The 26,629-nt window shown below is 35.5% G+C and overlaps 1 protein-coding gene across 1 annotated transcript in view; it reads left to right on the top strand.

Annotated features, from left to right (window-relative positions):
- Positions 1-26,629, top strand: part of HDAC9 (histone deacetylase 9) — a 910,581-nt gene that overhangs the window by 658,900 nt on the left and 225,052 nt on the right. The window contains exons 14-16 of the mRNA XM_073009077.1: positions 3,525-3,658; positions 16,660-16,780; positions 21,628-21,677. Of these exons, the coding sequence (XP_072865178.1) occupies positions 3,525-3,658; positions 16,660-16,780; positions 21,628-21,677 (305 nt within the window). The remainder of the gene's footprint in view (positions 1-3,524; positions 3,659-16,659; positions 16,781-21,627; positions 21,678-26,629) is intronic.

Genomic DNA, 26,629 nt, shown 5'->3' with positions numbered 1-26,629 from the left:
GAAAGAGAGAGGAAAGGAATGGAGATGAAGGATGAGGTTAAAGTTTCATTTTGCAGCCTACCTGTTAACACCTCAGTGATACATCATTAGAATGACTCAGTGGAAGTTTGGAGTTCCAGATTGTATGTATTTCCCTTTAAATTCAAATGGCTTTCCAAGAGCCCCTGGACTTTGAAGTATAGAGCCCCTGGACTTTGAAGTATAATCTCCAGGTACCTGGCAATAATTCCCAGCTACCATAACCTATTTCACAATTTTTTTTTTCTTGGTAGTGGATTATGGGGAAAATGTCATTAAAAGTGGGAAACATTGCTATGGAGGTAAGCTTAGATATGTCAAGAGATGAAATAGTGAAAAAGTTAAGCAATGTAACGATTAGAATCTCTACTCTTGAAGAATATAGTTCTTCTTCTTCTTCTTTTTTTTTTTTTTTTTCCAGATACAAGTTCTCACCCTGTGGCCCAGGCGGGAATGCAGTGGCTCAATAACTGCTCACTGCCGCATTGACGTCCTGGGCTCAAGCAATTCTCCCACCAGCAGCAGGCACACCACCACTCCTGGCTAGTTTTTTAAAATTTTTGTTGAGACAGTGTCTCCCTATGTTGTTCAGGCTGGTTTCAAATTCCTGGGCTCAAGCAATCCTCCTGCCTCAGCCTTCCAAAGTACTAGGCTTACAGGTGTGGGACACCATACCTGGCCAAAAATATATTTTCAAAATGAGGCAGATGTTATACTTTTTGTTTCTATATTCTTATTCAACTATCACTTTTTATTTATGAAACTATAGTTGAAAAAATGTTAAACAGTTCTTCTTATATGGTAGTAACTCATAAATACTTGATATATTTAAATTGTGAAGACATGTCTTACACATCTTTGTATTTTAAATGTTATTCTTCCTTCCTGCTTGCCTGCTTCCTTGTCTGCCTTCCTTGATATCTTCCTTCTGACTTTATTTAAAAATATTTATCCATATTGGACTTTATGCAAAACGTAAAAAGAGGACTTTGTGAAATTCCGTGTAGAAATATAAAGCTGAGTAAAATAAATGCCTATATTAGAAGCACTTAGGGTAGGACGATAAGGGACATAAAATAAAAGGTAGAAGATTAAACAAGACTCCTCTTCAGGAATCCAAGGAGATCCACCAATTAGATTCATTGAGGAAAGCTTTACAGTGGTAATACCTGAACTATTTTGGGGATATATTCATTCATTTATGGTTTTCATTCACTCATTAAAAAATATTTTTGAGGACCTGCTTTATTTAAGCATGTTGATGGCCACTGAAATTTCAGAGGTAAAAATACAACTATAATCTGTGCTCTCAAAGATCTCACCGTCTAGTGAAGAAAATAGACAATTAACAAAATTATACAACAATTATATAATAGTGACAAATGCTTGAAGGAGACCTAGAGGGCGCTAAGAGAGCGTATAGTAGGAGACCTAATCTAGAGATCTCAGGGTATGCTTGGTAGAGGAGGTTGCATTAAAAACAGCCTTGAAGAGTGAAACAAAATTAGCCAAATGAGGACTGGAGTTATGGAGGTCAAGAAGGAAGAATTTCTGGCATAGAGGGAATAGCATGTATGAATATCACAAGGCTGCTAGGATTTTGATCTTTTTGAGGAAAGGAAGGAAGGCCTTTGTAGGCGAAATAGAGAACAAAAGAGGGAGGGATATGAAATGAAGCTGGAAAGATGGGGAGGGGCATATTTATGTTGGCCCGGAGGAATTTCAGTCTCTTCAGTGAAGGCCCTGAAGGATTTAAGCAGAAGTGGCCACTGCTGTATGGCAAATGGAAAAGAGTGAAAGTCAGGTTGTGTGTTACAAGGCAATCTCAGGAGCCCAGATTAAAGATAATAAAACCTTGAATTGCGTATGGTTTTGGCAGTGGAGATAAGGAGAGTGAGGGATTCAAGATCTGTTTTGGAGGGAAAACAGACAGTGCTTTGGTTCATTGGAGGTGGGGACATCAAGGGGTCATTAAGGTTTCTCGTATGAACAATGGCAGTTCTTGATGTCTTTTGTAAACATGAGTAGTGCCATGTGTGGTTTAAGATCATGAATTAAAAATCAGAGACATTTTCACTTTATGAAAACTATGAGACAACTAAGTGGAGATTTCGGATGGGTCATTCAATGGGTAAGTGTGCAAGTAAGCTGCTCGTAAGGGAGGTCAGTCCTGAGGAAGAAAATGTGAGAATCAGGGGAAGATGGATGGAATTTGAAGCCATTTGAGTCCTAAGAATAGATATTATTTGGAATAGTAAGATTATATTTTTTTCTTAGACATAATTTTTACCACATGGTTTCAAAATGCATGTGCCATTCTTCTGCATTATTTTAGTACACTCAAGGAAAAATATTTTCTTCTCTTGAGTAACATTTCTTTAACACAATAATGTAAGCCAAAAGAAGAATAAAATGTATTTAATTAAACTTCCTTTACAGCATAAATTACTTGTGCTTATCTATTCCTGAAGATGTTTTTTGGTTGTTGTAAAACTTCTTATAATGGGTGTTCTTGCCATCTACAAATAAACTTCAATGGTCACTTATTGGAAGACATTTGATTTGTTAAATAATTTCTTATGTCAGGCAATTTTGCAAGTAACATGTTTCCACCTCAAGGAATAGGTTTATGGGTAGAAATCTTCTTTAAATGAGCCAGAGTTATAATTATCATCTAACTTGTTACTTTAAAAAGTTCTACTTTAAGTTCTGCTAATAATTAGTTTCATCATGTCATTATAAAATCTTTCTCATCATAAGGCCTGCCTGAAAATGAAATATGCTAATACCTGATAATTTAAAAGATTGTATTCATTGGTATCTGTATAATCTCTAGTAGTGGCATTGTAATTTACATTTATTTTTTAAAAGAAACACTTTAAATGCCCCACAATATTATAAGATCTACAACATCCATATTGGTTACATAATGACATAAATGGTGGTAAGAAACACAAATAAACAAAGAAACTGTTTTTGAACAGCCTTGAAGAAATTACTAAACAGGATAGGCAAACAGTGGGAAAATCCTCCATTTTATTACAAAAATAAAACCACGAACTAAAGTTAGGCTAGAATTACTCATGAAAGATGTAAAGAGCCAGCTCATTTTGTGGCTCCAATGGTGTGGTGAAATTAAAACCTCTGCTGAATTCAATTATCTGCCTAAAAACAATTCATAATGATTTAAAATACTCGTAAGATTACTCTATATATATATTTAATCTGACGTGTCTTAAAATGTCATCATCTTCATCACTTTACAGATTTACTAAACTAGGTTCTCTGTACTGGTTAATGCATGAGTTCATGTTTTTGCATAAGTATCCAGATAGACAGGACTAAATAGTTCTTATGTGCTCCTGAGAATTTGTTACGTATTATTTCCCCCTTTGTTAAATTTATTTTAAGAATAATGACTTTTTTGGAGTTATCGTATTATATCCTAACATGTCATTATCTTGTATCATTACTCAATCTTGTGCTGTATTTCCCTTGTCTTGAAGGAATTGCCTATGACCCCTTGATGCTGAAACACCAGTGCGTTTGTGGCAATTCCACCACCCACCCTGAACATGCTGGACGAATACAGAGTATCTGGTCACGACTACAAGAAACTGGGCTGCTAAATAAATGTGAGGTAATCCAGAATTGGACACACTCTTTTACTTACTTAAATAAATCATGTAAAGAGGCCAGTATTCATTTGGGGAGTAATAGAAAAATATTAACTATATAGTGCAAACACCATGATTGATGAACCATCGTAGATTCAAGTAGCACAGAGCTTACCACCTGACTCTGGGTGGGGCACACTGTAAGTACTCAGTCAGTGTTGATGAGCTGAGCAGCTGCCTGATGTGTGTGTTCCAATGTTGCAGAATTATTACATACACATGGTAGCACTGTTTGCAAATAGACGTTATTTATTGAGTTGATCTTCTGAGAAACTCTTTGCTAAGTAATTATTATTTTTGGTTATAAGCAAAACTTTGAATTTAGAGTTTTGCCACATGGAAATGAATAGATTTAAAATATTAACTGTCCTCTTACCACTAAAAGTGATTTCTTTTTATCGAAATGATTGATGTGTTTATAACTTGATGAAGGGATTTGAATACTTTCATTTTATCATTATTTTTTTAAACTTATTTCAGTAGATGCCTTGTGAATACCATTTTTATTTGGAAAAATATATCTTTTTATGCTTTCAAAGGTTAAAAATAACAGTCATATCAATTCAGAAAGGCTCCCATTGTCAAATGTGCAAAATATGTAACAACCAGCTGCTATTTGATTTAGTTGCTATAAATGTCCATTGTTGTCTGAAATCCAGTAACCTTCTGCATTGAATCTAAGGTATTTTTAAAAGAAAAATGCCCTCCATGGGTTTTCTTACATTATTTTAACATTTACTAATTATTTCTTTTACTGGGTCTCTGTTAGGTTCTAAACATAATTCAAGTACTAGAATTCTAAACTTTCACAAGACAATTATGGTCCCAAAATGTAGTCAACAAAATTCCTATTCAAATTCAACTTAGGTTTAAACTGAGTCTGTAAAATATTTTACTTGAATTAGAAATGCCAAAGCAGACAGAATTTTTCCCCAGGTCAAGTGCACTTGCCTACATATGACTGCGTGAGTTACATCAGTCTGATCCTTTTCCTCTGCAAGCTACTAAAAATAATTGACTTTTGACGATGTAAAGCCCTTCATTCAGTTTGTTCATTTCTATGGATAAAAAATTTTCTTTATGGATTTTTTTCTTTAAACGGTGGATAATATATTCTATGTTACAAGGGAAATTAATTGGTTTTTAAAAACATGAAATCATTGGTAGTGTCTTATGGATCGTTCAGTAGTTGAGATTGTGAATGAATATATCATAACACTATGTACAGATTTAGTCTCATGTTTTATTACATATTTATGATAGAATTATCAAATAGTTTTCATATTTAAAGCTCTGCTTTTGATTAAATGTATCCTTTACCTAGAAACCCCAAAGTGAAGGAAAATGAGCTAGATTTATTTATCTGGTCCTTTCCTGAGTGCGAGTCTATTATTCATTTTTTTGCCAGTGGCATTCACATTGTATGGCAGAAGGCTTTCATACTCTGGTCAATTTTAGAGTTATCTTTAAGGATTTCATGTTTCTGATAATGCAATTTGGAGACCAAACCATTCTCCTTTCTACACAATCCCAGATAGAGTCCATAAAGTAGACCAGCAAGGAGAATTCTTTGTGGTAGGCTAGTCTTAATGGACAAAATGCATTTATTCATGTGAACATTCCTGTCTCACCTTTTCATCTGCTCTGCAATTTTTCTGTGCTTTCACCAGCTGAGACATTGCTGCTTACATTTTTTTCACATTCACGTTTGTGTTATATCCTGCAGCAGCTGGCCCGGTCCCAACTACTTCAAATTGTCAGTGGCTGATCACAGCTTTCGAATGCATTGTTAGATAGTGGTATTCCTAAAACTTATTACCTGAAGGAGAACTGTTTATGAAAAGAACAGAGTATAGAAATAAATGGAATTTGGTATGATTCACACTGGTCTAAAAATTCAAAAGCCTATTATCCTTTTCTGGTTAGTCTTCTTTTTCAATTGCTTATATACATTACATTATTTTAGTTCTTTATTATTCAAAATGGTACAATTCAGTTTGCATAGCACTGACCGATGTAATATCAAACACAAGGTGAGATGTCAGAAACACTATCATACAAATATGGGCTTGAGAAGAATAGTCTCCTTAATAATACTCAATCACAAAATTAACAAATAATACACTCACAAGCCCAGATCAGCAGATTTGCACTTAATTAAGATCAAGTACAAACATCATATCCAAAACGTTGCAACAATGCAAGTAGAATCTACTTTTCTTGACATAGTTTGATGGCAGTTCACCAGGTGTTTGCTTTCTTAAGTGAAGATTTTGTTGCCTGTATTATTTATCATTATATATAATAATGCTCCTACATTATCAAAACTCCCATATGAGCAAATAAATTATTGCCTATATAAATTTATTTACTTTATGAAATTATGAGATGCTAACCTAAACCAAAACATGAAATGGAATTTCTAAAACCACTAACAATTAATTCACTTTTAAGATACCTAGGAATTTTATGTCCCTCTGCCCATGTATGAATGATATTAGAAAAATTCAAAATTAAATTTTAGACATCATTAACAAGTGTTATCCTTTTGTAGAGACATTTTGTTCAATATAAGATAAAACATAGAACTAAAAGGAAAACACGATTTTCGTAACTTATTTTCTCTTCCTGAGTACTTTTACCAGAAGAGTAGGGGAGTAATTAAAAATGGAACACACAGAGATTATTTCAAACCAGGTAACCCACCTCAGAAATAGTAGAATCTTACCTAGTGCTCTCCCAAGTCCTTTTTTTTTTTTTTACTAAACACAATGGAAGCAATTGATATATGTTCCTTGTAGATTTCTTCTAATATTTTTGATTTGACTAAGTATATATGCAAATATTTTACTGTGTTATTAAGCCATCTTACAAAGATGCTAAACTTTCTATTTCATGCCAAATTGTTTTCAAAATGTGAATGCTGTGAAAAATACAACACAAATTTATCAATGAATATTTTAGCAATTTGCCACATGTCTCAAGAATCAGAGTTGTTGAAGAATCAGGAGAAAAGCACACCATGGAGGCATGTGATCTGTGTGCGTGGTGGGTGTTTAGGCTAGTAGAAAGGGCAAGAAGGGTCCTACCCAAAAGGCTACCTGGTTAGTGTTTCTGAGTCTTCTAAAGGAATCAAAGATAATGATAGTATCTGCCCACTGGAGTTCACTTATTCACTCCAGAGAGAAAGTTGGGTCCCAGCTCAGGTGTGAGTAACTTATTTACCAAGATACCCCCAGGACCCAAATAAAGAGAATCAAGGCTCAAGGGCATTACTTCTAAATAGGCTGGAAGAGGCCATCAGGAAGTTAAACTTTAGTTCCTTTGCCTAGTTTTGACTAAAACATGCTAACATGAGGAGGTATAATCTCTGCTAACTGGGACTCCAGGGATTTGAGTACCAGGCCGGATGTCTTAGGTTATCATTTTCTCCTAAGCAGTACGAACAATTTCCTCCCTTTGTTGTGGGAAATAAGAACTCAAAAAAGAGGATTTATTAGATTCCACAGGAAAGAGTATAATCAATTAGGAATATAATGCATACAACCTGGGTCATTGCATTGTTTTTCAGTATCCAGATAGTCATCTGCCATCTTTGGGAACTATTTTCCCACCAGATCTGTGTGGCCACTCTTGGTGAGAAGGATATCTTGAATGTTGGCATATTTCAGAATCATCTGAGGGGATTGTAAAACACAGATTGCTGAGCTCTAAACTCAGAATTTCTAATTCAGTAAGTCTGGAGTGGGGTCCAAGAATATGTATTACTAATATGTGTCTGGGTGATTCTGATACTATTGACCTGGACGTCACACATTGAGAACAGTGATGTATCCATTCAATGATATTTATCAAGAATTTGAGTTGTCCAGGCATCTTTCTTAGGAGTAGAAGATATAATACTGAGTAGAAAATATATATCCCCTGTCTTCAAGAAGGTTACTATCTGGTGTGATCAACAGGCATTAATTAAACAATCATACAAGTAAATATGCAATTACAAATTTCAAAGGGGTTTTGAGTCATTCATTTTATGTTGCTGTGATTTTGAAGACTCTTATTGATTGTGCTTGAGAAAGAAAAAAATGAGGAAGATCGTGGTCAGTTGCCTCTATAGTCTTGACAGCATCAGTGGGACCCTGTGACCAAGAGACAGGGGAGGTAATGTTACATGTGAGAGTGTGAAGAGGACAACATCCCAGATCTTGTGAGGAAAAACTTGCCCTCTTTGTGTTGTTATTTGTGTTCTTTGTTTATTGGGGTTACTATTTGACCAGGACAAAAAAAGAGAAATCTCAATTCTGCTGACATACAGAGAAGAGTCAGCTTTCCTCAACCAACAGAGCAGTCAATTTTACAATTAATGAAATAAAAAATGACGTAATAGAAAAGATAGCAATTTGAAAACACTCAAAGGATTCGTTCATTTCCAAACAGGAGACTGATCCACAGATCAAACTTTTGGTTTATGTCAATTCATTTAGCAATGTCGCAAATTAATCAAAATGTATTCTCTCAAAGATGATCATTCAATATTATATTTGACCTTAGTTTTGCCATTAGTTATCTGTGTGCTTTTGTCAAACCATTTAACTTTGCTGTTCTTTGGTTCTCCTATGTTTAGATGAGGGTGTTAGGCAAGATATTTGCTAGGATCTCTTACAGCTGTAATACTGTCTGACACTGGAATTGCTAAGCAGTTCTTTTGGAACATAACACTCTCTTTGGTTAAGAGTAGACTAAATTTTTAGAATGTTTCAATAAACATATTGCCCTTAGTTTGTAAGCTATAGTGTAAATTGGCTCTGCTTACTAATCCTGATTAGTAGCCAGAGAAAACATTAGTCCTCATTATATTAGATTGCAGTGGTTACATGGGTTAACTTTTTTTGGCATGACGTGGCACTGTTTTTAATAAGTTGAGGCAGTTAGTAGTCCTTCATGCCAATACCATTTAATTTTTTCCCCTACTGAATCATTCATACTTAGTTTAGTGATTTTGTTGGGAGCGAACAGCAAAACCAGCAGCTTTCTTATCACCATGAGAAATGGATCTGGAGGAGTTATTTGGTGTCGCCTTCAGAAACAAGCTATTTGATTAGGTAGCTGGGTTTCTAAGATGTGCTTGCTCCTGAAGAAAAGAAATGTGCTCTTCTGTGGTCAAAAAAAAAATGTAGAGGTTGATCCATCATCTGGTAGAAATGCACTTGCAGTTGTTTCTTCCAGAAATGCTCATGACTCCCAGCCCCACCAAACCACCCACAGACATTTGCTTGCTCTCACATTTGTTTTGAGAATAATAACATTTTATAATGCTTTTGTTGGATTACACACTATGTGGAATTTGCACTGCCTTTTTGTGACTAATATTGAATAACTTTGCTTCGCTTAATTCATAAGTAAAAACCATAAGCAACATACTGTGCTGAAATGTTTAACTCGTTTATTCAAGTGCCAACACAAAGTAATTACAAAACAATTCTGGGACACAAATCCAAGCTACTGTTGTCCCTTCAGGGACTTCTCGGCAGTTCCAATGAGAAAAGTGGAGAGCAAGTTTAGTGCAGAATCTTATGATGCTAAGAAGCGGGGATTCTAGCATATCTTCTGGCACACATAGATGACTTTAAAATACCTCTTTGTTTTAAATCAAATCTAAGTAAGGAAATACATTCATCTGTGGTGAAACACTTTGGAATGTGCAGGTTTTCTGACATCAAGACTGCAAAGCACTGAAAACTGAGAGTTAATGGAAATTCAATTAAACATTTGTTTTATAGAGTAGTCTAACTAGATGGCAGCACGTAACAGTGTACTGTTTTGCTTAGTTTGCAAAAAAAAAAAAAAATTATGTGTTTGTGTCTTAGAATCTAACCACAAAACAGAGAGAAACTCAAACACGGAGCCCTGTGAATTGTCTCTAAAGGGTATGGCAGTCTTGGGAAGAAGACCAAGTGATCTAGATTTGATGAGTAAACCAGGCTACATTGTCACTGTTCTAAAAGATATTTGTCTATCACAGAGGGGACCCAGGCAGATAAATATACCAAAACTAATTGTGCAGATTATAGTCAAATGATTTAGAATTTCTTTTAAAAATGTCTGCTAAACAGAAAGAATTAATGTGGAAAACAACCAACAAAAGGAAATAAGAGAGGCTGTTCTTCTGAGTCCATTTGGAAAGTAATACAGAGCTTCTGAAACAGCGGCATTAAAGCTTATTAATAAAAAGAGTTACATAATTTTCAGTCATATGAAAACTGCCATTTTTGAGCAACAAAAAATACATGTTGAAAGTTTGTTTCTTACGTGATGACCAGTTTAAAAAAGCAAAGCTTTAAATTCAACCATTAAAATATTTATTTATAATTTTTAAAAAGAATAACTGCAATGTAGGGGGTTCAGTTGCATAAAGAATTGTGAACATTGAGCAGTTAGATTAAGGGATAACATTTTTTCTTGCTTTCTGGTGAGGACAGTGATTTGAAATAGGTGGAAGTAAAACTTAAAAAAAGTAGAGAGTATATATGCTTGTCACCATTTCAGAGCTTTATTATTGAAATGGGATTTGCTGTTTTCTGACGTACTTTAGAAATGGCTGTATGTCCTAAAATAGTTTAAAATAAGTCATAGTGACTGAATCAAGCAGTATTAAGACATATGAAAGGCACTTAACATTTTGAAGATAGATAATTTTTTACTCACCAACCTTCTGTCCACCAACCAAATATTTTAACCATTCCGTAGACCCGTGTTGGTCAGTGCAGTATCAGTATCTTGCACTCACTTATGAGCAGTAAGTATGGACAACTCCCTCTAACATGTGGTTCTTGACCTACGCTACCCATTAGAATCCCCTGGGTGGTTGGAAACACCTGGGTGCCCGAACTGCACCCAGACAAAGGTAATAAGGTAGGACCCAGGCATCAGTACCTTCTAAACTTCCCAGTTGATTCCAAGGTGCAGCCAATGTTAAGAACTACTGAAACAGAAACACAACTTCTTAATGTAACCTTAACAAGATAGAGACAAATAGGCAAGTGAATCAAATATTTGGAGATGGGAAAGTAACAGAAGTAAGCATTAACCTGAGAAACAAAGATGACACTAACTCACAAGTGTCGTACATAATTTTCAAAAATTATTAAAAGTGTTTATTATTTTGAAGTTGTTACAGGATAGGAATATAAGCTGTGAAAAATTCTCTTATTTTTCAATTATGATTAAACTTATAAGAAGTGAGCATCACGGAATAGCTGGACTCCTTTTGAAAATCCTTATTCAGGTTTCCTCTTTGGTCTCAACCTCGGTAATTTATCATTGCAATTATTTTATTTGCTTGCCTAAGGCAAATGCATAAATCAAAGCGAAGCATATTTTATTACATTTCTATGGTGTATAAGGTTATTTCACATAGAATCCTATCATCTTAGGCTAAAAATGAGCTTTGACATAATTTAGTCAAACATCTTTATGTTCATAGATGAAGAAACAAAGGCCCCCAGAGATATCTCATATCTGACTATAGGCACATTAAGGACATGTGAGAGTCAGGACCAGAAGTCAAGGCTCCCAAGTTGCAATTCTCTTTTTTACCATGTGACCCACAGAAAGGACCAAAAGCCTGTTAGGCCACCTGCCTGCTTAATTGCCTCCTTCCTTCTTTCACTCCCCAACCTTTTTTATGAGAGAAACTCTGAGAAGTACATGTTATTACACGAGGAGGGTTGTATGGAAGATCATGCAGTTGCAGGGGCAGTTAGAAACCATTTTTATTTCACATTTTAAGAAACGGTTGGAGCATTTTAAAACTCCAGTAGTTGTGCTTAGATGTAAGCAATGAGATCAGATTTTTATGGTTTTTTTTAAAGAAAGAAAATACATCCAAAAAAATCAATAAGACTATGAATTGACTCATTAAATATTAAGTATGGTATTTGTGGCAGAGTGTAACTTTGACAGTAAGAGGTCATTTACAATTCTTTATTTTCTTTATTTTTTTAACCTATGAATTTCTTTAGCCCTGGATTTTTGGAGAAAATAAATAAAAACACATCCCTTTATTTAGGGACAATGGATGAAATATTTTCATAAAATGAGATATTTCAGTGGAAATTCTTGCCTAGTATGTCACCACTTTGAAAATGATTAAAGAAAATGGAGTTTTCCCCAGTGCAGGCAGGTACTTTGACTTGTCAAATTTAAGTTGGACATTTTCTCTTAGTTTGGAACTGCCACAAAATGAGCCCTTTCATGTCCTCAATAATACCAAACCAATGCAATCCATCTGTTCTGCTAAATTATTTCTCGTTCCCTAACCAAAGGCACTGCTTTTTCATGCATTTTATCATGATTTTATGCCCTTTATTATATTTTACAAAAGGTTCTGATTCCTCCAGGGCCAATGAGAACTGATTAGGACACTGGCCTCAATCCAGGCTTTGAACACAGGAGGGAAAGGAATAGAACTGTTTCCTTTTTTCCCTGCTCCTTGGCAGAAAAAAATATGAATCTATACCGTGTGTGTGCTCTGTGTGTGGGTGGGTGTGGGTAGGCTGCATTTTATCCTGTCACAGTATGACTTTGTAGATCATGTTCAGAACATTTCTTCTATAATCAGGTTGCATTAACGGGCTCTGTTTCAGAAAGACTATTTCTTTAAGAAAGAACCATGGTGTGTTGTGAGACTCAATGATATGGTCATTTTAAATGACTTTGGTCAAACTTCCAACCTGAATATGACTGTTTAGGGCTCTGAACTAAACATGATCATATTCCCAAGCACAGAGTAAGCGCTCAGTGAATATAGCTCCTTTTCAGACTCTCAGGGAAGAAACTAAGTGTGCAGAACAGGGAATGATAATGTAACAATGAACACAGTCCTACATCACAAAATTTTTAAATTAAGAAAGTGACAAGAGCTACGAGGTTCCATTCCTAAGCCTGTATTGGTAATACATTTAAGACCTGTATTGACTCCAAGTGAGACATCTCCAGATGAAATCCATCCCTTATTTGCATTGAGTGCCCCAATATGCTCAGAATTCTTAAAAAAACCTTTTTGGGCAGACTATTATAGATAACTTTACATAGATATCCTGCAGACCAAGTATCTCTGAGAACAGAAATCAGTACTCCCTAAATTAAGATTATTAGAGCACTTTAGCCTATTTTTTGACTCATTATGCTATTGACCTTTGATTCAAGAGAGCATTGAGAGAGAGAAATGAAATAATAAAGGGTACGCAGGAAGTAGAAAATGTAAGAAAGGATTAAGTGGGAATATCTATATTTAAGCCTACACAAATAAAAGACTAAATTACTGATGGTAATACCAGAAAATGGGAACTGGTGAAGATCTCAATATGAAAGGAAAAGTTGAATGTGGCAAATTTAAGGCATTTTTACAAGTGAGGCAAAGCGGAATTACTCCAGGAGATCCTACATGTTAAGGAATAAAGAAAGCTGTTGCTCTTTCAGAATTTTCAGCTTAGTCATCCACCAAATTCTCCTAGCATTGTCTCTGTGAGATACAAATTTCAAAACGTGCTTTTTCCAGATCCTGTCTACAGGTAGAAACATTTTTTTGGGGGGGTACTGAATTAGTTTTCACTGCTCTCTTTCTGTAGAAACATGTGCACTATGTTTGTGGGCTGTTCTCTAGCAACCAAAGAAGCAGAAGGTAATTGCCAAGAATAAGTACTTCCTTATATTTAGTGAAATTATTTTAAAAAAATATTTATAATAATAATAATAAGAGCCAGTGTAAAATAGTTGCTTAGAGTCAAAAGAAAGGATAACAAGAAGGAGAAAAAGATAAATCAAAGTGAAAACACAGTAATAGTGGTACATTTTAATGACAAGGATGGGGCCTAGAGTATAACTAGCAGAGAAAGCTGTTAGAATAAGTCAGTGCTAGATAGCTGGGTCAAATGCTCTGTCTTTACTGTTAGTTGACTGATCTTACACAAGGGGATGACCGATCAGCAGGTTTCCTCTTATCAGGGGTCCCCAAACCCTGGGCCACGGACCATTAGTGGTCCATTGCCTGTAAGGAACCAGGCTGCACAGCAGGAGGTGAGTGGCAGGTGAGAGAGTGAAGCTTCATCTGTATTTTCAGCTGCTCCATATTGCTTGCATCACCGTCTGAGCCTTGCCTCCTGTCAGATCAGCAGCGGCATTAGATTCTCATAGGAGCGCTAACCCTATTGTGAACTGTGCATGTGAGGGATCCAGGTTGAGCACTCCTTATGAGAATCGAATGTCTGATGATCTGTCAGTCTCCTATCACCTCTAGATGGGACCATCTAGTTGCAGGAAAGCAAGCTTAGGGCTCCCACTGATTCTACATTATGGTGAGTTGTATAATTATTTCATTTCATATTAAAATGTAATAATAATAGAAATAAAGTGCACAATAAACGTAATGTGCTTGAATCACCCTGAAGCCATCTCCCCCATTTTTTTGTCTTCCACGAAGGTGGTCGCTGGTGCCAAAAAGATTGGAAACCGCTGTTCTTATGACTTACTAGCACTTCAGCTACTGTCAATTACAGTGAATCTTGTTAGCAGATTAGTGTTCAAATCTGTGATTGAGCTGGAATTCAGCTAGAATCAGTGGGATTGTGGGAGAATAAGAAAAGGTGTTGGACAAGCATAGAGTGCATGGTATGCAAATTTACATGACTAGTGTATGAACACATCAAGATATACTTATCGTTAATGGTATTTAATGTTATACCAGAGGTAAAAATTTAATTTATAGATGAAAAGAATCTTTATAGAAATGAAGAAAGGGGAAAAAAATCAAAGAAAGTTTATGATAGTCATCAAAACATGGGTCTGATCATTAACTGCAGAACTGACATTGTTTAAGACACTGATGTTTCACTGTATCAGCGTATATGATGTTAGTGGCTATGGATTTCAAAGACCCATAGAAAGAAGAGCTCGAAGCCCTCTTATTTCATGGTGTTCATTATTCTGCCAGACTAGGATTGGTTGCCACATTTTGTTTTCCAATACCCTGCTCAGTCCAATTTTAGATGACTCAAACCATGGACTTACCATTATTTGTCTTGAGGGATTCTCCACCCCCTGAAATCTCACAGTTAAAACGTTTCCCTTTAATGTTGCCTTGAATTTGCTTATGCTTATTTTGTCATGTCATCCTACTTCTTTGGTTGTTCTGGTCTTCCGTAAACTTTCCCATATTGAATGTTTCCCAGCAACCCACTTGGTTCAAGATGTTTTCTTATCAATCAGAAAGATGGCTGACCAGAAGGCCATCATTAAATTTTTCTTAGTCTTCAGCATCAGAATTCTGATCTTACCCACCTGGAATAATTTCTCTAAATCGTATTCTTATTTTTCTAGTAATTTGAATTGGGTTAGACAGTGCTGAATGATAGCATCAAAAACAGAACTTCAATGATATACAAAGAAAGTTCCATAAGTATTTGTGAGTTTATTTAGCACGTAAAGGCAAGTGTTAATGAGATTTTACTTTAATCACTCCCTTCCTGTTACCCCTGCAGACCCCCACCATTCCTCCCTCACTGTGACCTGATCATTTATTTTCAATGACAAGCACAGCTCTGCCTCCTGCCCAGTAAATGCTGAGGGATTGTCAGATATTGAAGTTTTCCTGGCCTGCCCGTTCAGTGAACCACACATCAACATTGAAGAGTCTGGCAGCAGCTGCATCACCTTAAACTAGGGAGGCTGAATGTGGAATTGTCCTCATCCTGAAGTGTTGTCACCTGATGTTTCCAGGTTACCTGGTGGTTCCTTGGTCAGGAACATGAACAGACAGCATTCCCTGAACAGATTCTCCTTGAATTTCAGTGTTGTTCTGTACTTAAATGTTAACTTACAGCTGCCTTGTGGTGATATATATTTTTAAGTGAAATATTAACACCATCTCTGTAATACTAGAAAGCACAATGATTTCCAAAAGTTAAGGCTAATTAACTTCATGTACCAGCACAATATTTATCAGGCTCACAGATGTGCCAGCTGAGGAACGTAGCCAGAAAGAACACTTTGCATATTGGATAATTGAGGTTTGACCTAATGAACAGTTTTGCCTACGTTGAAGGGCTATAATTGGTTAGATGGAGTGGAAGTCTCTGCCTAGCCTGTTTGTAAAAAATGGATGGAGTCTAGAGTGTCTCAAACAGTGTCTGATTGAATAGCAGGTTTTGTTTTTGTTTAATTTCCAATCTGTCAGAGACTAATACTCTTATTAAAAATGTTAAAAATGAAATATGGCAAAAGTGGAATAAATATTGAAGAGGTACAAGATTATAGTAGATTCAAAAGACATAAAAATATTGTCAAATTGCCATAACAGTTTATAAATATTGATCTGAATTTCTGTACTGACCTCACTACAGACCATTAATAAACAGATATTGACCTGCTATTGATCCCATGGGACACAGTTTGAGGAACATTGGTTTAAACTGATACTACTGTGAGGTACACACATGGAAAGTGATTAGCGTATCTGTGATCATCAAGTTCATTAAAATAAAATGGTATGTATTTATGTCCTTGAAGAAGGAATAAGGAATGTGTTCTAATAACTTATTTGGGTAAGTGTAAAATAAGATTGTAATAAATTTAATTATCAGCTAAATAGTAGCCCCTATTAGTTTTTAAGCTGATACTTTACAAAAGAATTAACTATTAATTTCTGTGTTATAGCTTTCTCTTCTATGCCAAATAAGAATATACTTTATGTCAGTTGCCCATGTAGGCATAAGCAATCTGTTGGATCTGAACCTTCCATACACTCATTTTTCAAATATTATTATGGTATTTTACTAAGCAAATCAGTGTCACATTCCTACATGATGAAATTCAGCCCATTATTAATCATCTTAAATGTGACTTGGGGTCTCATTTTCTTCTAAATGTTGTCAGTGGAGTACTGTTGGCTTCTGCTGTTTTCTTTCAGCGAATTCAAGGTCGAAAAGCCAGCCTGGAGGAAATACAGCTTGTTCATTCTGAACATCACTCACTGTTGTATGGCACCAACCCCCTGGACGGACAGAAGCTGGACCCCAGGATACTCCTAGGTCTGTACGGGCCTCCACTGTACTGGGAACAGCACATTCCAGCACTATCATTAGTCAATGCTGGTGTCAGTTCAAAATACTTGGCAAGTAGTGCAACAAAAAATCAGTTTTTCCAACAGCTTTGCTCTGTGGAATGAGTCATTTGCAATAGAAGCCATTGTAGATTAAGAAAACCCTGCATTAGAAAATGACAATGTAGGTTCCATGATGTTTACTTTAAAATTAACCTTCATTTGAATAACATTTGTACAATGTGTTTTTGCATATAGAAAAAAACTGCATTGCTGAATTTGTGTGTCATGTTTTCAAACTAAAAGAAGAAACGATTTTTACATGCTTTATGCAAATTTCTCTTCACCGTTCCCATTTTTTTTTTTTTTTATCTTTTAGTTCTTTGTTCTATGACCTTAAGAAATGAAGGAAATAGTACAACTTATATTAAGTGAAAACTCAATACTACTATGTCTATCACAATAGATTTTATAGCAAGATTTCAAATCTATTTATTGTCTTAGCTTTGGAATTAAATAATACATTAAATGCAAAACTAGAAAACGATAATAAACAGTTTTTTGTTAAGGTATGATTTTTTGAAAGTTTATCATCAGATTTTAAAATCAAATTTATGTTGCAGAACTTCATATAAGCTTTATATGAGTGATAGAAACAACACGTTTCTGGAAGAAAAACGAGTGACAAACTTTATTTTAGCTGAAATGATAATATTGTTTTGTTAACTTTTTATAAGTGAATAACAATATCTAACGTTGGCAATAGATGCTGACGGGATCATGTTTTAAATGTTTTAACTAAAAAAGACATTTTAGGAGTTTTTCCTTCAAATAAATATATTGTGTCAGCACTAAGTTATTGAACTCTTTCACCTAATTCAATGTTATTTCAAAATTGTTTTATGTTAACTAATCCTAAACAATTTGAAAGTAAGTAGATAACATATATAGGTAGGTATCTTGGAAAGCAATTGTAAGGAAGAATTAACAGTTACTCATTATAACACTTACAATATACCTTTTTAAACAAGTGGCAAACATCTCTAAGTTTATGACAGGCAGGCATATGAGTGAGCATAAATATGCCCACACATGTGTGTAACAGTATAGGTAGCAGTAGCTTGGGGAGAAGTAAGACCAAAGGGGAATACATAAAGATTATCCAATTTTTAGAAAGTACATTGCTAATATTTGATGATTAAAATAATATATACTATCAAATTAACATATATTAATATGAATACAAATAAATCAATCTAAACATATATGCTCATTTTTTCCTATTTTAGAAACCAGTCTCTGTACATGCAGATGCTTTACATAAAATACTTCTTTTGCTGCAAATATTGTATAATAAATGTTCTTATTTTAACATGAATCAATAATCCTACCCAACTAACCAAAAAGATGAAGTAAACCAGACATTTTAATTGTCCTGATTTTATGAGGTCATAATACTCAAGCATTCAAAAATAGGGGACTGTGTCCATGTCATTATTTTTTAATTGAGTTAAGAAAAAACAAGTACAAAACCTCCCCCACTTTTTAAAAATCTCTGGTCCTAAAGTATAAATCACCCTTCCAACTTTATTGGAACAGGCTGGGATTGATCAAATTGTGAATATAAACACACGTTTGATAGTTGAGAGGTGCTCTAAACAACCATTGTTCCACATTTTAAGAGAAAAGACATATTTATAAGATAAATGAAGTTTAAATTTTTGCAACATCAAACTTTTATTTATAAAACATGGCTTTTTTTTTTTTCAAGAAATTTGGCACTTTTGAGCAAACCTAATTTTTGTAAAACATTTGATGGGTGTATCATTTTAAAATCTGATGATTTAAAAATGAATTTCCATATATAATTTTAACTTGGACAAAGGTTCCTTTCATGTATGTATGTGATGAAAGCAGCAAGTACCTATGATTCAATTTTTAAAATTTTAATCTAAATAAAGTAGCCATTTATCTCATTAATTTTGAACATTTGATGTGAAATAATATTCCTACAGTTGATAATCTTAAAGTTAGCCTTCTATGCATGTGTGGAGTTTCATATACAGTTCTCAGCGATCGTTGCAACAATTTCAATATTGTGTGTGGGCTACATGAGTACACAGAAACAGGGATGTTGCATTCTATCAGGTCTTAAGGTTGAGCACTAAATTCAACCGCGTCAACACTTCAAAACTACTTCTCTTTCCCTAGTGTATCCAAAAGTTTATCTAATTTTTCTCAATTTCAGTTCAAAGTGAATAATTCTATTCTTTTAAAAGGTTAACTTTTAATACTTTTTTTGCTTTTTGTGAAATTCGGATTCTTGTGGGTTTTTGTTTGTTTGTTTGTATCTGAAAGACCAGGTTGAAGCAGCCATATGTGAATGTATAGAAATTCATAATCATCAAGATGTTTTCTCTCTTTTTATCCATTCCTTTCACTTCCATATATCCTACTACTTCCCCCAGTTCCTCCCAACACAGACGGGAGATGTCTTTTCTGAGTTAAATTAGTGCTATTTCCCTTGATAGTTGTGTTCTAGAGTTAGGAGGAAAGGTTTAAATAAAAGTTCAGTATGACCAGACCTATCAGCCTTTGTATCTTGAAAGACATCTATAGACGATAAAATAATTGGATGTGAAAATGAACATCATTTATCTTTTTAAATACTCTAGACCCTGTAAGGTGACATTGAAAAGACATTCTCTCCAATTATTTCTGGTGCAAGGTTTTCCTTAGCATTAATATTCCTGTTGCTCTTATAACCAGTTTCCAGTTGTCTTGCAGCTAGCCAAATTTCAGTGCATTGATAAGACAATATAATTAAAAATAAATCCAGTCAGTTTGGTGAAATAAAAGTTTCTCGCCCATTTCTAAATTTAAAGTGTCAATTATATGCCTGTTTTGTATTATATAAACATTCTCCTAAGTAGTTATTAAATAATAGTATTAAATAAATCTCTCCTAAGTAGGATACTTATTTTGCTAATTCTCTTGGGGGTTAATAATTTTTTAAAATTACTCTTAAAAACTAATTTATTGACTGAGCACAGTGGCTCATGCCTGTAATTCCAGCACTTCGGGAGGCCGAGACAGGCGGATCACGAGGTCAGGAGATGGCGACCAGCTTGGCAAACATGGTGAAACCCCTTCTCTCCTGAAAACACAAAAATTAGCCAGGCATGGTGACGCGTGCATATAGTCCCAGCTAACGGGAGGCTGAGGCAGAAAAACCGCTTGAACCTGAGAGGTGGAGGTTGCAGTGAGCCGAGATCTCACCATTGCACTCTAGCCTGGGCAACAGAGCGAGACTCCGTCTCAAAAAAAAAATTAACTTACTATGTTATGATATTATCTTCATTCCTGTTTGTTGACTATGAAGAATTCAGAGACTAAAATGTACATATATATTTTAATTTCACAGGTGACATATGAATATACTCTTGCAAAATATTCAAGGATACAGATATATTTTTGTTAGAAACAACAACATAAGAAAACTTTACTCCTCCCCAGAAATTTTCATGTGCCTTTTACTGGTGCCAATATTACAGTTTTAATATTATTTTATGATTTTTATTATTATTTTTAATTCTGTTGATGTCTCATCTTTTTGTAAAAATAAAGATCTCTCTTTATAACTAGATGGCTTCATTTGCACATACATTTTTCTTTATCGTTTTTCATATTGTAGTAATTGCATTTAAAAAACCAACTCATACAATTTATTGTTTTCAAAACAAACTCTCTTCTGTGGCAGTAAAAGCTATTTAGACTTTTACTGACATGGCATATGAATTCTACTACAAACCTGTTTTCAATTTTAATTTCTCATTTCATTGACCATCGATAGAACAAATGAATGGGATAGGTGAATTGGAAATTTGTACCTGTTCTACCACTAAACTGCTGAGTGACATGCTGAAGTCCATTCAGAACCATTTGACTATGAAATAGAAATGTTCACTGCCTTTCCCTGTGATTACTCCACAGGCAAATTTTAATGAAGATTTAGTAGCAGTTACTACTGTTTTTCTCTATTCATGTAGTAGATAATGTAGAAAATAAAAGTACAGGTAAACAAAATAATTACTAAAAATCCCGTGAAACACCAGTTCTAAGAGATACTCACAGTTCAGTTTTGGGCATATATTTTTGAAGAAGATATTTTATATGGATATTGATGCTGTATTGATCCCCAAATGGGATTATCTGTCATAGTGTACTGTTTAAAAAATTGTGGATGTTAGAAGTGGCTTATGGTGTACTTGGCCTCAGCTCTATCTTAAAGTTGATATAGCTACTTATAAGCAGCCATACTTAGCTGTGTCTTAAGTAGAAATTAGGAATAAGTCTGTACATTTGAGAAGATATTTTAATATTTGAAATATTTTAAAAATGACAGTATGTGGTGGCATAAACCTTGTAGCTCAAAACATCCCATTAAATGAATATACTCAGTGAATAGCTGAATTAGTTACCTTAAATTTAAAAAATTGTAGTGTATAATACAGACATGTAGGCCAACTTAAAAAAAAAAAATCTTGTGACCCAAATCTTATGAGCATGTGTTTATTCTTGTGGGGCAACAGACTCTACATGCAATAATATTTATATTGATTTGCTTTCAGTTCTTATTTTTGTATACAGATAGACAGAACAATGATATTCTGAAAATTAACTGTATTGAATAATTGGTCTGAAGTTCTATTAATTTAATTTTGCATCAAGTGATAAATACCATTTGACATATGGTTATGTGTTAATAAACACTAACATTTTAAGAACTATATAACTCCAATTTATATATATTTTTTATGTCCTCTTACTCTATAGGTGATGACTCTCAAAAGTTTTTTTCCTCATTACCTTGTGGTGGACTTGGGGTAAGTACGAGTTGGTTTACTGCCTTTAAAGAACATAAAATCACACAAAAAAATCTTTTTTGATTTATCTATTCAGTTATGTATGAGGTTATTTCTCAGTAAAGGTTATGCTAGACTTCAGGACTGCCTACATAATTTGCAGAGCTAAGTGCCAAATTAAAACATGGCAGCCCTTGTTAAAAAAAAAAAATTCTTAAGAATTTCAAGATGGTGGCAATACAGAATTAAACCAAGAGCAAGGCCCTTCTAACTGTAAGTTCCCATGTGACTGCACAGGTCACCCACTCATGAAGCCAGCTTTGCTAGGCCTTTATATAGCTGGAGAAAAGGTGCTACAAGAGGGTTTAACAGTTTTGCAGCCGAATTCCATTTTCACTAGAATCACATTGAGTATGCACGTGCATTATATTCCTGGTGAAAATGGCATAGACATCACAAAGTGCTTTACATTATGGGACCTTTTTTTGTGAACCCCTTGGGGACATTTTTATCTTCAATAATTAAGGTAAGCATTTTGACTCAACATATTTAGACCACATTTCAAGGACAAATTTGTTAGAACCCAGCAACACATGAAGAAAAATGTCTACATTTTTGTAGATGACTAGAACATACCCTATAACCTGAAATCTATTTAAAGTTAACCCTTACCACTGACAAACCATCATCCTGTAGAACTAAGTGTTATGTTAAAACAACATAATTCTAGGCGAAGTTTTCAAAGACTATGGTATTTAAGTCAATTAAATTGACTCGATGTTGAAGACAAAGAACAAAACTAGTCACATGTATATCATGTTTTTAACAATTGTTTTGCTAGAACTAAATTTGATGCAAAGAAATCTCGAATATTTTCAGCTTATTCTATCATTTTGATGATGCCAGATTTAGTGAGTTGTAGCCTTTTGTTCCTTTGTCTATGATTCTGCCAGTTCTGGAAAACAGTATGGTAGCTATATCCATTTGCCTCTGTGTGGACTTTACAGTTTGCCAACAAACTGAGTCCCAAAACAACCTTGTGAAATAGTCATTAACACCATTTTGCAGATGAGAAAGTGAAGGCTGGGAGAAGCTAAGTTATTTTCCTGAAGTCACACAGTGAAGGGTAAAAAGCTGAAAGTATGGGGGTGATGTACATGTCCTTGTCGAGGAGTTCCAAAAGAGCTTTCTAGACACTTACATGGCTTTCATCTTTAACAAACTAGCCTCAGCTTCCCCCTCCTCCCTCTGGGTCAGCAGTGCAGCAGTGTGGCTGATGTGGTATAACCCCTTTGTGACAGCTCACCAGTGACTTTTGCTTTTTGACCACCAGCATAGGACAGTCATCATCCCACATTAATCCTTGCTCATTTTTAGCCAACCTCCTGTGGAGCTGGGAGCTTGCAAAATCATTCTGGAAAGCAGAGGATAAGCTGACTTTTAAAATGGGTTTCATTGGCTTTGTGCTTATTTTCAACATCTCAAATGGCTGTTTTATGAGAATGGCTGCCTACCTGTAAAAGGGGCAAAAAATGAAACAAACCTAATGACTACTTAATGGGAACAGCTATGTGGAGGAAATCAAAGCTATTAAAAGGGTGGTGGCCATCAAACCCCACTCATTTAGAAGTATAGATGATCCCTGAGTTATGATGGTTCAATTTATGATTTTCTGATTTTATGATGGTGCAAAAGTGATATGTATTCAGTAGAAACCATACTTTGAGTATACAGTCATTCTGTTTTTCACTTTCAGTACAGTACTCAATAAACTACATGAGATGTTTAACACTTTGTTATAAAATAGGCTTTGTGTTAGATGCTTTTGCCAAACTGTAGGCTAACGTAAGTGTTTGGCATGAATAAGTTAGGCTAGGCTAAGCCATGATGTTTGCTAGGTTAGGTGTATTAAATTCTTTTTTGACTTAGGACATTTTCAAATTTCAATGGGTTTATCAGGACTCCATCATAAGTCAATGATCATCTGTATATTTAATGTATGACCCAGGACTGAATTGAGGCCATTCCCCAGGACTCACCTCCCAAATCTGACCTGGGACGTGCTTTTAATTCACTATCCCTTCAATGCAAAGTTCCTCTACACAACCGCTCTAAACCCAAATTAACTTCTTATTTCTCACATAGGACTGCTTTAGTAAACTCTTCAAAATGACCAAGGAATGAATATTGGCTGCTTCCTCTGGACCAGTATATTAAACATAATGCACAGTGCACAGTGTGGGTCGTAGAGTAAGTCCTTAGTAATGTCCCCAGAGCTGACCTCACCTGGATGGTGGTAGATAAATCTGGGGGTAGGCCGGCAGAGGCAGAAGGAGGAGCCCTGCATTGTTAGTTTGGCTCTATCAGTGCTGGAGAAGGTTGGAGAAGAGGTGATGCTTATGTAGGTCAGGGTGGGTGTGAATGTGTGTGTGTGTGTGTGTGTGCGCAAGTTTGCACTTGCTGATGCTCTTGTGAACTAGTTTGACTCAGCATTTTTGTTTACAGGAATGAAATAGTTTTCTTAGCCTTTCAAAAGCCATCTTGCCCTCTCAGATTTTTGGTTTTGGTACAAGTCTTAGGAGAAACCCTGGGTCCTCTGGATTTAAGCCAGTCTAAATTTTCGCCTCCAGGACAATCCCAGACAGATTAGCTATACGAAAGATCCCCAGTATGATCTCAGAGGGCCCCAACTTGGCAACATGGGAGCACCCTAGAGATTTTGGAAATTACTGAAATGACTTTTGTCTTAAGACACGGTTCTGTCTCAAATTACCTAAGATTGACCTGATGATTTCCATTCTGCAATACTCAGTGATCCCCAATTGTTAAAGTAAACTCCAGTTCCTTAGAATATATAACTTCATTCTAAGCGGGTTTAATATACACCTATAGAATACTGATGGGTTAATTGGCTTTTGAGGACACTACCTGGGACATTATGAAATCAGAACATCTCTACTTCTCATTAAAATTCCCCCTAAACTTGCACATGGTAATTTAGTGTTGGTCAAGCAGCTCAGTGGATGAACGATATTTAAGGTGCTGTGAAATGTGCTCTCCAGAATTGCATTTCGAGCAACAATGTCAAGGTTTCTGAATTCCTTTGTGTTTTGCTTTTCATTTTGTTCAGTTATTATGGCATGACTCATTTCTTATTACTGTGTGATTGCACTACAAGAAAATGCACCAGTTGAAAAGAACATTTGACCAAATCCCAGGCCTTGGTCATTGTGTAGTAAAATAGATAATTAAGGGACTCTGAAAACAAGAGCCAGTGCAGGATCACTTCAGTTCTCACTCCTCAGGGTATATCACTAAAAATAGTGATCATTTGCCTGGCCATCTGACCTGCTGCTGTGTGAAGAAATCTTGAAGTCATTTCTCAGCCTCATTTTCCCCTCTTCACTTGATAGGCCACAGAAAAACCCACAAAAGCAAGGACGAGCAGGCTTTTATGATAATGTCGTCATCAGCTCCCAGCTTCAAACGCTTCTGCGGCTTTTGAGTTGTCATTTATAACTTGGAACTGAATCGACCCATAATTCCCCTGATACACTTAGAGAAATTGATAACAGACTCTGCGCTTCTTTTATGGCTCAGAGGAGGCAACTCCAATCACATCACTATTGGCAGGCAATATTATTTTTTGACATGGTTGTAAAAGTATAAAGGGGCTTATGGCATTTGTTTAGATGAGGAATGGGCTCTCAAGCTGTGCTGGGGTTTACAGGACCAGATCAGTGAGAAGCAAAGGGAATATGATGTTTGCAAACAGGATATGATTTTATATAAGTTTGGGTTTCATGCTCTGTTCCCTGGGGAAAGCCCTGCAGACAGCAGAGAATTCCACTTTTATCCTACAGCAGACAAGCTCCCAGGGCCAAAAGGCAGAAAAATAAACGTGGTCAATGGGCAGTGTCAGACCCTTGATTGGAAGAGGAGGAGCTGTGGACGAGGGAGCACAATCCCCTAAGAGGAATGAGGATTTGCAGGGCATGGGCAGAACTGGGGCCTGCCTAAGTGGTTGAAGAGATGCAAAAAGAGGCTCTAAAAGGTTTAGTGAAGGTACCTTCTCCAGCAGCGACTCAGTCAATCTGTGAACACAAAGTTAGCTTTTTATTCCAACTTTTCCTTTGTTCATATTCTGTTTGATTACACCTAGATCTGACACACTTAGGAACGTCATTTTTGTGATTGGGGAAAAGGAGGCGGGGAGAAGGATTAGGTGATTGTGAGAGGGTGGGAATATAAGGCCCATTTGAATTGCCCTGAGGTTTTCTGCAAACATTTCAGTTGTATACCAACTATACTCACTATGCGAGAGGCAGATTTGGATGAAATGTCTTCAATCTTCTTTTATCTTGTCAGAATTAAAATGTAAGCTCTCCCCTCTTATTTATAAATTTATAGATATATGTGTGTATATACATATATACACACACATACAAGAAATATTGCATATATATATACACATAATCAGGAGAAAATTGTATTTTATACCACGTGTATATCTTCATATTATTTTTCTAATTATTACACCACATTGTCCTTCCACATTTATTCTTCCCAGTACCAGTAAACAATATTCTAGTGGCCAGCCCTACAAAGAGCTGCTCTGGTGTTTCCCTCTCTATTATAATACTAGGGAAATGGCTTTTGTTTTATGACCAAATCTATGGACATGTAGTTAAACTCTGTGTGACAAAACTTGGTTAATAATGCATTTTACTGCTGTGATTTAGGATGGTCATCTTTGAAATAAAACCAATATTTTCAAAGCCATAATGTGTGCCATCAGATGAGGCATGAAGGGCAGGAAGAGTAAGATAAGGCTTGTTGTCGATGACTAGACAAGGTGCAGCATGCAAAAACCAATGAGATAAGACCACTGCTCTCAATCTCAATTGCTCACAGCCTGGCCATTGGGCTGGTTTAGAAAAAGGCTAAGCTATGAGAGCACAGAGAAGGAAGCT

The sequence above is a fragment of the Chlorocebus sabaeus genome, chromosome 21, assembly GCF_047675955.1.
Source record: "Chlorocebus sabaeus isolate Y175 chromosome 21, mChlSab1.0.hap1, whole genome shotgun sequence".
NCBI lineage: Eukaryota > Metazoa > Chordata > Mammalia > Primates > Cercopithecidae > Chlorocebus > Chlorocebus sabaeus.
The sequence above is the reverse complement of the archived record's forward strand: the minus strand, read 5'-3'. Positions and strand labels throughout refer to the sequence as shown.